Here is a 13,305-nt window from a genome sequence, read left to right on the forward strand (position 1 = left end):
ACGGAAAGTTGGGGGGGGGGGGGGCGTATAAAGGAAAGGACGGTGAGCCGACCTCTTACCTGGCCTGTGTTTCTCGCGTGGTCAGCAACCGATGATGCTGTAGCCCGCCAGTTCGACGTGTTGTTGTCACGTTCGGTCCTCAGATGCTCTCTGTGGTCCTGGATATTGATGCGATGGTTCCAAACTGGAACTCAGCTAACTCCTTCAGTGAGGTTGCGCCAGGGGGGACCACGTGTAGTCCAATGTTGTTAGATTGTTGTTCCGGTTCAAGCACTCGAACGCTCGACGGTTGTTGTATTCTTGTTCCAAGTACCTCCTGGATTTGTTGTTGCGATCCAACCACTTATGGACAGGATCGGATTCTTCCACTCGTTGTCAATTTCCTCTTACAAGGATAACCTTTGTATTTAATTGTCGGAAACGTTCACTGCGACCGCATCCGGCTCGAAGGACCAATGTTTTGTCCGTACGTTCGGTTAGTCGCCTAACGTACATGCGCGACCGAACTATTGTACGCTCGATTCGCGCTTCCTACGGCAAATTAATGACGTGGAAGGGTCTCTAGTAGTCTTAGAGAACTTTATTTTTTGTGTTGTACTCTCTGCGAGCGCTGGTGGAAGAATGCTCTTCCAACGCTGGAAAGTCGTGGAAGAGCACCCGTGGATGGAGGTAGATTGTTTATTATTGGTCAAGGCACGAATCACCCCTTGGAGGGGGGTGTCTGCCTTGACCCTTGTTGGGGCCTGAGAGGGTTTCCCCAATGGTGGGACCTTTTTATGGCCCTTGTCTCTGGACGCAACATCTGATACGTCGACTATTTCGTATGGCCCGGTGTACCGTGGGCCGAATTCACTCGTCCTTGGTTCCTTCAATACGTAGACGTATTGCCCTACCATGAATTGTTTCGGATTTGCTCGTTTGTCGTAATATCGCTTATAACGGGATTTTGCACAGTTTAGGTTGTTAGCAGCTAGATTGCGGATTTTTGTCATCTCGCGGTTTTTCCGAAGATTAGTTCGTGCGGTGTGAAATTTGTAGCTTCGTGGACGGAGGTGTTGTAAGAGATCATGGCGAATGGCAGGTAGAGATCCCATTCTTCATACGACTCGATGTAGTGTTTCAAATACTCTGTCAATACTATATGGCTTCTTTCCAACGATCCATTTTTTGTGGCCTGTAGCCAGAGGTGGTTATTTGTTGGATTCTAAAAATCTCCGCAAGATGTTGCATTAATTTTCCCACGAAACTGGTGCCTTTGTCTGTTAGAATGGATTTTGGTGTTTCGAATATTGCGATAAAGTGTCTCGCGAATGCGTCTGCTATTGTCGTTGCTTTAATATCGGGTATAGCGACGGCTAGGCAGTATTTGGTTAGGTTGTCTTGCATGGTTAAAATGTATCGGTTTCCACCGATCGTTTCTGGGAGTGATCCAACTGTATCCATGGCGAGTTTGTCGAACGGTTCCAAAGGTGTGTCTGTAATAATCATAGGCTGACGGGTTTTTGCTCTAACAAGGGATCGGCGACGAAAAGAGAAAATCGAACCCGATTACAATCGGACTAGCTTTATTTACAATCACGTTGGTACAAGACTCGCGATGCCCGCGCACTGTTCCCAACGAAGGTTCTTACCGAACTGTCCCATTCGCTCACTCATGCATCCCATCCAGATCGTTCTTTCTCATTCTCACGGTTCGCTTTCACTCTAAACTGCCTAGACGCATTCATTCTACGCGACACTCAAACCAATCGTCTAGACATCCGCTCGACGCTATCGCACAGCATGCAGCCCGGTCCATTCGTCCAAACATTCTTTCGTCTTAAAACTAAACACATGGCGGAGACGTGGCGCCGACTTGTCGCCGCCACATCACCCCCCCCCCCGCCAGTGATTGACTCAATCACGAAACTTGCAATCGGTCCGGGAAACGCACTCTTCTTCCGGACCGTGTGGTGCGTAAACCCGCGCCTGGTGGTACTAATATGGGGGGCGGCACCGCCAGACCCCGAGATGGTGGCGATGGTCGGGTCGGCTGCCCCGTAAACTCGCTCGGAGTGGGTGGTGGTGGTGGTGGTGGTCCCTCGGACTGTCCAGGTAACGCTGGCTGTGTTGCCCCTGGTATCGTCAGCGGTGCTGGATCTGTAGCCAGCAAGTACGCCGGCTTTAGGCGATCTTTGGTAACTGTAACCGTCTTGTCCCGGATACTGAGGGAGTAAGTCCGGTCCCCTCGGTCGAGGACCCTGTACGGACCGTCGTATGGCGGCTGGAGGATTCCTCGCACGGCGTCGTTCCGCACGAAAACATGCTCTGCCGTGGCGAGGTCCTTAAAAACGAAAACTCGTTTCGTCGAATGATTGCTGCCAGGCGTTGGGGCGAGGGTCGCGAAATGCTCTCGTAATCCTGCGACAAAGTCCCCTGGCAGCGGCAGCGACTCCGCTCTTTGTGGGACCAGGAATTCCCCTGGTAGGCGCAGTGTCTCGCCGTAGACCAGCTCAGCTGCGGTAGATTGCAAGTCCTCCCTCCAGGCTGCGCGGATGCCCAGCAAGATGGTGGGAAGAACCTCTGTCCAGCGGACATTTTGCTGGCAACGGATTGCTGCCTTAAATTGGCGGTGGAATCTCTCCACCATTCCGTTTTCCGCCGGGTGATAGGCCGTTGTCCGTCAGTGGGCTGCACCTGTTAGCTGCGACAATGCCTGAAACAAACGCGACTCGAATTGTCGACCCTGGTTGGTCGTCACGCGCAACGGGGTTCCGAACCGGGAAATCCAACCCTCGTAAAAGGCGCGTGCCACGGTCGAAGCCTCTTGATCCCGAATTGGGAAAGCCTCGGGCCAGCGCGTAAAACGGTCGACGCAGGTTAAACTGTACCTGAACCCCTCTGAGGAAGACCGGAAGAACTACAATGTCTATGTGCACGTGCTCGAATCTTCCGGTCGGCACGTAAAAACTTCCCGGCGGCGCAAAAACGTGTTTGCTTATTTTGGCGCGCTGGCACGGAACACAACCGCGAGCCCAACTCCGGCAATCGGCTTTAACGGACGGCCACACGTATCGTTCTGTCACGAGTCTTACCGTTGCTTTAACACCTGGATGCGCCAGGCGGTGCATCGAGTCAAATGCGGCTCGTCTGAATTGTCCCGTGACGAAAGGTCGCGCAATCCCGGTAGACACGTCACAGATCACTTCAGTGACCGAATCGGGCGGGCGTATCCGTTTTAACTGTAAATTCTTTTTATTTTTCCGCTTATGTGCGCCTGAAGTTCCGCGTCGCGCTGCTAAGACTCCGCCAAATCGGTGTAGCTGAAAGACTCCACTACTTCTTCCAACCTGGATAGCGCGTCGGCGACGACGTTGTCCTTCCCGGCGATGTGGCGGATGTCGGTGGTGAACTGCCCAATGAAATCCAGGTATCTAAATTGCCTGGGAGAACATTTCTCGGGCTTTTGTTGGAAAGCGAAAGTCAGCGGTTTATGGTCCGTGTAGACTGTGAAAGTTCGCCCCTCCACTATGTGTTGGAAATGCTTGATTGCCGAGTAAATGGCCAACATTTCCCGGTCGTACGCACCGTAATTCCGCTCGGCAGCGCTGAGCTTCCTGGAGAAAAACGCCACCGGCTGCCAATCCTCTCCAACCCGCTGCTGCAGTGCCGCACCTGCAGCAAAATCGGACGTGTCGCAGAACAAGGCGAGTGGCACGTCGTCCCTCGGATGCGACAATAACGCCGCCTGCCTCAAACTGTCCTTCGCCTCGGCGAAAGCCGCGGTAGCTTCCTCGGTCCATGCCAACTTGGCGTTACCCTTGATGCCGTCGTGTAGTAGGTTGTTGAGGGGCGCTTGTACCTGCGCAGCCCTGGGCATGAAACGCCTATAGAAATTTAGCATACCCAGGAACTGCCTCAGTCGTTTTGCGGTGGTCGGTTGTGGGTAGTTGGTGATCGCTCCCACCTTTGATTCCAACGGACTGGTGCCTCTGGACGATACGGTGAATCCCAGGAATTTAACCTGCGCCTGGCCGAAAATGCACTTCGCCCCGTTGACGGTTACGCCGTACTTGTCGAGGCATGAAAAGACTTCTTCCTAGTGACGCAAGTGCTCCTCTTCTGTCGACGATGCCACCAGTATGTCGTCGATGTACGCGTACACAAAGTCCAGGCTACGCAGCACCTCGTCGATGAAACGCTGAAACGTTTGTGCCGCGTTTCGCAACCCGAACGACATACAGGGGAACTCGAATAGTCCGAAAGGGGTAGTTATCGCGGTTTTGGCAATGTCCTCTGTGGCCACTGGAATCTGGTTGTACGCGCGCGCCAGATCTATCGTGGAAAACACCGTCTTCCCGTGAAGCGCGTGAGGAAAGTCCTCAATGTGCTTTACGGGGTACCTATCCGGCACCGTGCGCGCATTTAACGCTCGGTAATCCCCGCACGGTCGCCAAGCGTCCTGTTCTTTTTTGGGCACCATATGGAGAGGCGAATTCTTTCCGCGCGTGCCTCAAACGATCCGGCGCGAGACGCCGGGGCCTACGAGCCACAGGCGGACCCGGCGTTGTGCGGATATAGTGCACTGTTTTATGTTGCACTTGCACGGGTGTCCCCACTGGTCGCGTAATGTTCGGGAAACGTTGCAGTAATTCGTGGAATTTCGAATCACCGAAAATTGTCTTCACCGAGGGCGCCGATGGCCCGCACTCGCGCACTGAGCGTCCTGACACCGTCATCGACGTCACCTGGTCTAAAAGTTTGCACTTTCCGACGTCCACCAATAGTTCGTAATGCGCGAGGAAATCCACGCCTATAATCGGCTTTGACACGTCGGCCACCACGAAACGCCATACGAACGCACGACGGAGCCCGAAATCGAGGCTCAGCGTAACCGTCCCGTACGTGGCAATTTCCGACCCGTTCGCCGCGTACAAAGCGTAAGATGCGTGTTCGCGGAACCCGCGAGTTTTTGATCGTGGAAAAACGCAGATATCAGTACTGGTGTCGATTAAAAACTGCGTTTTTGTTACTCGATCGGTGACGAACAAACGGCGCGATGGTGGGCAGTGGTCGCTGGCCGTCATTAACGACTGCCCATCTCGTTTCCCGACGCGGACCAATTGCATGGGTGTTCGCAGCGGAACGCGTTCGCACCGAATTTAAAATGGTAAAAACACTTCCCGCCTCGTAGCGCGGTTCGGCGTTCTCGGGATAGCGATCGCGCTCGGCCCGGGGTGAATGGTCGCCGTTGGGAAAAACGCGGACCGGAGTTTATCTCGCGACGAATTGCTGCGAGCTCCTGCTGAAACGTCGCCGTGAGCTGTGCCATCTTCGAGCACAGTTATTCCACGACTTCGCACATATCTCTCGACGGCCGTGCGACGGGACCCGCAGAGGCCTCGTCTACCCGCATGCGCGGGCCCATCGTGTCAGCGATGGTGTCGGCCAAGTCGGCCACTCGGTCGAGCGAGACGTCTCGCTGCGTCGCCAGGATGACCTGCATGCTCGCGGGGAGCCGGCCCAACCACAGGGTACGCAATATCTCCTCTGACACGGCTGTTCCTCCCAAGGTCCGCAGGTGGCGTAAGAACTGCGACGGTTTTCGGTTGCCCATCTCCTCGTGCTCGAGGAGACGCCGAGTCTTCTGCTCCTGCGACGCCCCGATCCGCTTTATCAGCTCTGTCTTGAGCTTAGTGAACGGCTCAGCTGGGGGGTTCAAAATGATTTCGCGGACCTCGGCCGCATATTCTGGATCGAGCGCACCCAGGACATACCCGAACTTCGTCTTTTCGGTCGTAACGCCGCTCGTCTCGAAACTCGTCTCGACCACCGCGAATCACAGCTCGGGGTCGGTGGGCGAAAATTCTGGTATTCTCACCGCGACGCGGCTGACTATCGATACGGGCGGGGATGCCATCGTACTGAATAAACGTGCAAATATCCGCGTTCTCTTCCGAATGCTCCCGATCCACTGCCACGAAACAACGAACGAAATGCGACTGCAAAATTCATGTCGTTCGCTTCCTTTAGATCACGTCGGGGTCAACAATGTGGAGGTGGGATCGGCGACGGAAAGAGAAACTCGAACCCGGTTACAATCGGACTAATTTTATTTATAATCGCGTTGGTACCAAACTCGCGATGCCCGCGTACCGCTCCCAACGAAGGTTCTTACCGAACTGTCCCATTCGCTCACTGATGCATCCCATCCAGATCGTTCTTTCTCATTCTCACGGTTCGCTTTCACTCTAAACTGTCTAGACGCATTCATTCTACGCGACACTCAAACCAATCGTCTAGACATCCGCTCGACGCTATCGCACAGCATGCAACCCGGTCCATTCATCCAAACATTCTTTCGTCTTAAAACTAAACACATGGCGGAGACGTTTGGTGGAAAAATGGTAGTGGGGGTGTTGCTACGTGGTCCGATTCCAGAACGTTCGTCGTTGTACCCCCTCGGAGGTACTCGACTCACGATATACAAATGCACCCCCGGTTGGCCGGCGCCAGCCTGGCATATTTTTATTTTTCTAACCAATTAATAAAATTTTTTACAAAAATATTTCACATAAAAATATAGTCAATAGTGCTGAAATAACAATTATATGAATTAATTCCGCGCTTTAACGATTTCAGTACTCTGCGTTCACGAAATGGAACAAACGAGCTTCGTTTTACTGATGGAGCTCTAGTCCAAGAGCGTAACGAGCGCATTGCCACTGTAAAAATTTGATTTCAACAATTGTTACAAAAATTGTAGATTGTTCGTATCAGGTGGAGAAGATAAGAACTGCTTAAAGCTGTAGCAAAAATTCATTTATACGAGTAAATTTATTGGCGAACTGGAACGCGTTTACTCACGAATGTTTCTCTGTCAAACGGTATGTATATAAAGCCTGAGCTTTATTTCTTATTATTTTATATTGTTCCTATTCTATTGTATTATTTATCTATTATTTTCAGAAGTATGGAAATGCAGTGCAACAAAATGAGTGCACCGAATATGGTAGGACATACTACTAGGAAACGTAATTCGAATAGACATCTAAAGGGGAATCCGTCGAGTGCTCTTCGCCTTTCAGCACCACGATACAGTAAAAGAAGATTATTAAAAAAGATGTAAGCATACATTTGCATGACCATTAAATTTCATATAAGATATAATTGCTTTGAAAATGATCACGCCGTCATAAATGGTATACATTACTAGCTCTAACTCCTGCTTTGCTTTTGTCGCAGCTTGCTGTTTAGTAGAGTACGAGTTGCAACGTACAGAGAGTTTTCCTGTATGATCTTCATTTTGACGTTGAATGCATTGACTCTAGATGACCTAATTTGTATGCCCAAAAAATGCAACTTTCCAACAGAAGTGTAACATGAAGTGCGCCTGGGAAAGTCTGTTTAGGAATGCATGTAGGCCATGACCCTATCAATAATTATAGCTAGATTTTGTAGTATAAAAAGACCATGAATTCGTTGTTCATCGGGCAACAGCTTGAAGTTGACACCCGTGTGTATGCGAAGTCATATGTAGAATCAAGATTAGGCCATTCCAATTGGATCTCCACCGTATTTGTCAATACGACAAAACCGAGAGCGTGGAAATTAGAATCTGCGACGCAACTTAACATTGGAGCAATTGTAACAATCTATAATCTTTGTAACATATCGTATTCTTTATTTTACCATATTTGAGTTTAGTTTATTTCAAATTCATAACCTTCGAGATTCCAATAGGTAGTACTAACATCTCATTCAGTACATTTTTGTCCATCCAAATGTACCTTAACTTACCTCCTTCCGATAATGGCGATTGAGTGGTGAAAGAGATATTGTCAAAAGTACTTCTTCCAATAAGTGGTAAATTGAAGGTGACACTGCCAAGTGTACTACCATCAAAAATCCTCAAAACATACAATTCTCGAGCTGCCTTAGCCTTCGGCCCGATGGTAAATGTTGCATAAAAAAGAATCAAGAATGAGAAAGTTGCTGTTTAGGTTCGTTTCCATTACACCGTCCGACACGATTTCTGACTTTCTATAGCCACTATGAAATTCTTATAGAGCTTTACTCCCCGTACAAGAATACGGAAACTAAATTGTTCCATCACCCTCAGTTTTCGAAAAAAGCGAACTTTTGTAAAAACCCTAAATTTTCAACAAAAATGAGGTATTGAAAGAAAAGTAAAAACATATATATAACGAATATAGTGACATACAATTTATTAATTATTTTTGGTCCTAAATAACTATAAATTAATGTCAAAGTTTAAAAAAGTGTCGACGTGCGTAGTTTCTCCGCAATATTTTTGTATTTTTATAAAAAGTTCTTTGTCCAGCACAAAAATTCTACCCATGATCGGATTCTGTAGACATTTCTGAAGAAGAAACGGCCCCATAGAAGTGTCGGAATGATATACACTTCGAGCAGGCCGAGAAAATATTCATCGTCACAACTTTTTTCCGTCATGAGTTCCTCTGCTCGCTTTTCTTGTTTTTTTAGGATTGAAGCTACGCACCTTTCAATACCGATGGAGGGATCCAATGGGGCACCCACTTTGAGTGAATAATATCTGAATTTTTTTTGTAGTACTTATTCTTTTGTTTTTTTCATATACTTCTCTGGATACTAATGACCAATCTGTGATGTATTTCGCGCCAAAAAATCACATCAGAACACTTTCAAACACTAGAATAATTTTTACTTCTAGCACATGTATTTAAATAAATATACATTAAGGGGAATGCATTTAAAGAAATTTGTAAAATTGGGATGCATTTTTGGTTGATTTTTTCTCATATTACATCAGTATTAGCGGGAAAATAGGCCAACGATGCATTCTAATTTTACAAACTTCTTCAAATGCATTAAAAAATTAAGTTAAAAAAATATATTTACACGTGTCTTATATATGACTGTCCATTCCCATAAAATGGATTCGGTCATACAAGGTGCAACAAAAAAATACATACTATAAACAAATCATAAAATCGTGTAAAATACTAATATAAAACGACATTAATCATAAATAAATAATAATTTAAAAAATGTTAAATTTCTTGAAACATATTGTTAAACAATAGAGGTATGAAAGTAGTAATACAAATTTCAAAGAATTTATTTTTTCAACTTTCCAACCTAATTTTGTAAGATGTTCGAATATTTACGTGGCGTGCAAATTCGATGTTTTTTTATATTTTTTAAATTATAGGTAATATAATGATTTTATATATTTTAATTATAGGTAACGTTTTATACTAAATCGAAGGTTTTTTGTATTTTGATGTTTCCATACTTTGCATTAATATACCGGAGAGAATTTTTTCTTTTCAATATATATTTATTTAAGTAAGTGGCGCAGAAGTCAAAATTCTATTAGTGTTCGAATACTTTAGTTACCCACTATAAATACAGTAAATTATTCCTAATTTTCCTTCAGCTTGTAAACAAAAATGAACAATTTGGAAAGAGGAGATACGTTTCTTCGAGCCTCACGGCTCTTTTTTTTATAGTTGCCGATTGTCAACAAATATAAAACCGAGGTCCAAAGCTCTAATCTCTTCCTAAATTGTCCATTTTCGTTTACAAGCTGAAGAAAAATTAGGGAGAATTTACTGTACTCTGGTGTGACTTTTCGTCGCGAAATACATCACAGCTTGGTTATTAATATTTAGAGAAGTATATGAAAAACGCCAGAACACTAAGGTTTACTATTTACTCGAAGTGAATGCCCCACTGTATTCCTTTATCGGTGTTGATTACGCATAGCTTCGGCCTTGCTGAGTCGAGAGAAGCGAGCAGCGAAGCACATGGCGGCAAAACGTCGTGTACACGTTGCCGAGGAACATTTTCTTGGCCTGCTCGAAATGTAAATCATTTCGACATTTCTACTGAGTCATTTCTTCTTCTGAAATGTCTAGATAATCCGATCCAGGATAGTGTTTTCGTACTGGTCAAAGAACTTTTCGTGAAAATACAAAAATATTGCGGAGTTTAAAAATATTTTAAACTTTGACATTAATTTATAGCTATATAGGACCAAAAACAATTAATAAATTTTATGCCTCTATATTTAGGAAACTCTCCTGTACCTTTAAAGGTCGATTAGAACTTCCTAATATTTTTACTTTTCATACTCATTTTTGTCGAAAATTCTGGGTTTTTACAAAAGTTTTTTTTTTTTTTTTAGAAAACTGATGATGACGGAGGAATTCAGTTTTCGGCGTCTTGTTCGGGGAGCGAAGCTCTACAAGAATTTAATAGTGGCATGGTAGCTTACTCCAAGGGTGGCTTCTTAAAATTTTGAAAAAATTTGGCCTATCTTGGATTACAAGCTGCACGTTAGAGACGTTACGAGCCGAGGGCGAAGTAGCTTTGCGTGGCCGGAGGTTAGTTGCGATCTTGGAGTTTTTGGTAAGGTAATTGCGTGGACTAGCCGATGTCTATCTCATTATCGGGACGCTACTAGATAAAATAGGTTTTCGTGAACTTGTCGATGTCTATTTTCTTATCGGGTCATCACTAGATATGATAAGGTGTCGTGGACTAGCCAATGCCTATTTCATCACCGGAGCGTCACTAGGTATGATAGGATAGAGATTTAGAGTTTGGTTGTCTTGTAGCTTCAGACCCGCCAACAGATGGCTCCTCTTCCCACAAGTAACCGATCCGCCTCAATTTGTATTGAGACTTCGTCCTTCCTACCGTCATCTCAATGTCTAAGGCAAGGGCCCATTAGGATAGCCTTATTGATGAGTCCTCTAGCGGACCCCGGACGAAATGTCTCCCTCTTCTTTTCTGCCAAACATTGTCACAATAACCACCGCCAAGGTATATCTCTGCAGGTTTGTACCAAAACTATTGTTTCAAATCAGGAAATGAGATAATTGAATTTGATAACTTGACAGACTGGTAAAGAATAGTATATTACAAGCGTTTAGTCTACTACAATTGTGTGTGTGCGAGTGTATCGCGGATTCTAAATTGCGGTCCCAGTTTGTCGCACTGGATAGGCGGGGGCTTGCAAACTTGTAACAATGTACGTACACAGTTGAAATGCTCGAAAGAGAATTAGACTCAATCTCGCTGACGTTCCTTCGTCAGTAGCTGACTTGAAATTAAGCCCGCTTTTTAGTCGCGTTTGTGACCTTTATATACCTAAAATTTAACCTGTATACCTAACTCACGGTATACAGAGTGAGACCCCTCGGAAGGCGCTAGCGTACGTACGCCTTCAGGAAAGAGTAAGAAAAATTACGTCGGAAAATTCTCCGTACAGACAATTTTCTCAGATTTTTCGGTTGCAAGCTGTGAACACAAACAATGATCAATTAAAAAAGAAATCAGAAAATTGCAAATTCCTCGAAAACAAAAAATTTCAACCCCGCCATTTTAATTCTATCAAAGGATATTATCGAAAGTAGTGTTAGCAGTTGTTATCAGATCATTGTAGAGGTGGAAAAATGCCGCAAAAAATAAAAACCATCCACTCAATAAGTATATTATTTAGTGTTAAACGTTTTTACGTTCAAATAAACAATTTTGTATTGTAAGAAAGAAAGTTCAGAATAAATCGAAACGAAAATTGTGTTGTGTCCAATATATACTAAAGCCTTTATGCACGCATCATAATCGTTGTTTGGCGCAACGGCTAGTCTGTCCGACTACGAACCTTTGAGGCACGTTACGGAACCTGCTGAGACTCACTAACATAAGTTTATTTTAATAATATTTCATACTTTTTTCCTAATTCCCAACTTTATAATTTTCTCACAGAACATCAAAAGTATTTTTTTAATGCTTCCAAAATAATTTTGTATATATATATATACACAGAGTGTCTATCAATAAATGCCATTTGAAATAACTGATAAATGTTCGACATTATGAAAAACTGGTCAAATGTATTTTTTATGTTCTTTACGTAGAATGCGTTAACACAAGAAAAATTTTGTTTATTGAATTTTGTTATTTGGAGGTTATTTTAATTCTTTTAAATGGAATGCTGTATTTTTATTTCGCTACAATGCAAGAGCGTAAAAAATCTAATTCAAAACACTATTTACAAGTCACTTTGGAGTGATTTTCGCAGTCATAACAAAGAAAATTTTTTGTACAGCAGGCAAGGATGGTCTTTCCTGATCTTTTATTTACTTTGTCTTTCTTCGATTGCTAAACATTGACGTAGTCTTCTCGAAAAAAATGCCTTTTGTAGATTTCGGCAACTTATATGCGTGCTGAAAATTGGATCGAAATCGGTTAACCCAAAGTCGAGCAACAGACGTTGAAATATTTTAAAAACTGCAGATTTCTTACAGTTTTTGGTCAAAATCGTGATAAAACTGCGATTTTTGCGATCTCTAATTTGTTGTAACTCGTAACAACGTGAACCAATTTCGATAAAATTTTTAACATGCATATAATTTACCGAGATCTACGAGACATTTTTTAAATTTTCGTTATAAGCTCAGATAAAAAAGTTAAAAAACGTGGGTTTTTAATCTTTTCTTTTCGTTCCAAGTAATGGCAAAATTAAAGAAAAGCTTTTTAGTCATCGTCTAGTAAACTAGTCCCTCTATCATCTAAAAAAAATTCAAGTCATTTAGTTGAATTTTGAAAAAGTTATTGCGTTTTAAAAGGTGTACGAACACTTTTGTGTGTTATATATATCGGTTCTGACTTATATCGATTTTTGTTCTTGAGAACCGATATTATATCAGTTTTATAAGTGTCATTTTTTTGGTTCTAGATTTCGGTTCTGAATTTTGATTCTGGATTTTCGTTATGCATTTCGACTGTGCATTTCGATTATATTTCGAATTTATGAATTTACGTTTATACAATATACATACATGCAATATACATTTTACTTCTACAATCCCCAAACATTTCTGAATAGATTTTAAATTACTTATAAGTGTATGTGTATTATATATGTAGTAACACTTATAATTAGATTGCCGATTTTATTCATTTATTGGAAAAATATATAGGTGAAACGTAGAATAGTGATAAAATTGAAAGGATCTAAAAATGTAAATATGTTAATTACAACTTATTAAAATTATTTAAGAAAGAAACAAGATTGTACTTGGCTCCTATGTATGGCAATTGATACTTATTTTTGAAAGGAACTAAAGACAGATAGCCTGACGCTATTTTGCCTCTTAAGGCTGTAGATTTTGTTAACGAATAAACCCCAGAGTATCAGGCATCTCAAAGTAATGCGGATACTTTATGGGGTGCATTCGTTGATACATGTTTAGAGTCGTAATTTGTCAATAATACAAAGATTTTCAGAATCTATACTTTTAATTATTC

The 13,305-nt window shown here is 43.7% G+C and overlaps 2 protein-coding genes across 10 annotated transcripts in view; one reads left to right on the plus strand and one right to left on the minus strand.

The window, feature by feature from the left end:
* LOC117218924 (uncharacterized) overlaps positions 1–13,305 on the plus strand; it is a 40,084-nt gene that overhangs the window by 11,289 nt on the left and 15,490 nt on the right. For 6 of the 9 annotated variants that reach the window (XR_013035202.1, XR_013035200.1, XR_013035201.1 and 3 more), the window contains exons 2-3: positions 6,622–6,866; positions 6,949–7,104. The exons of 1 other annotated variant lie outside the window; for it this stretch is intronic. Coding sequence is in view for 4 of the 8 variants with exons in the window: in XM_033467658.2 (XP_033323549.2) it covers positions 6,953–7,104 (152 nt within the window). In the remaining 4 variants the exon portion in view is untranslated. Of the gene's footprint in view, positions 1–6,621; positions 6,867–6,948; positions 7,105–10,174; positions 10,374–10,607; positions 10,830–13,305 lie in introns of those variants that run through there. 2 more of the 9 variants (XM_076527541.1, XM_033467665.2) reach the window with 2 other exon arrangements.
* On the minus strand, positions 989–2,629 carry LOC143260974 (uncharacterized). Its single transcript, XM_076527611.1, has 2 exons — positions 1,934–2,629; positions 989–1,174 (listed from the first exon to the last, which is right to left on the minus strand). The coding sequence occupies exons 1-2, from the start codon at positions 2,627–2,629 to the stop codon at positions 989–991; spliced, it is 882 nt and encodes a 293-aa protein (XP_076383726.1).

Source organism: Megalopta genalis, unplaced genomic scaffold (genome assembly GCF_051020955.1).
Source record: "Megalopta genalis isolate 19385.01 unplaced genomic scaffold, iyMegGena1_principal scaffold0026, whole genome shotgun sequence".
Lineage (NCBI taxonomy): Eukaryota > Metazoa > Arthropoda > Insecta > Hymenoptera > Halictidae > Megalopta > Megalopta genalis.

What these genes read in the sequence shown, in the direction of transcription:
- LOC143260974 (XM_076527611.1), bottom strand. Translation starts at nt 2,629, where the DNA reads ATGGTGGAGAGATTCCACCGCCAATTTAAGGCAGCAATCCGTTGCCAG. An exon ending in CCACACGGTCCGGAAGAAGA is followed by an intron (nt 1,175 to 1,933) that starts GTGCGTTTCCCG and finishes CTCTGGCTACAG; the next exon opens with GCCACAAAAAATGGATCGTT.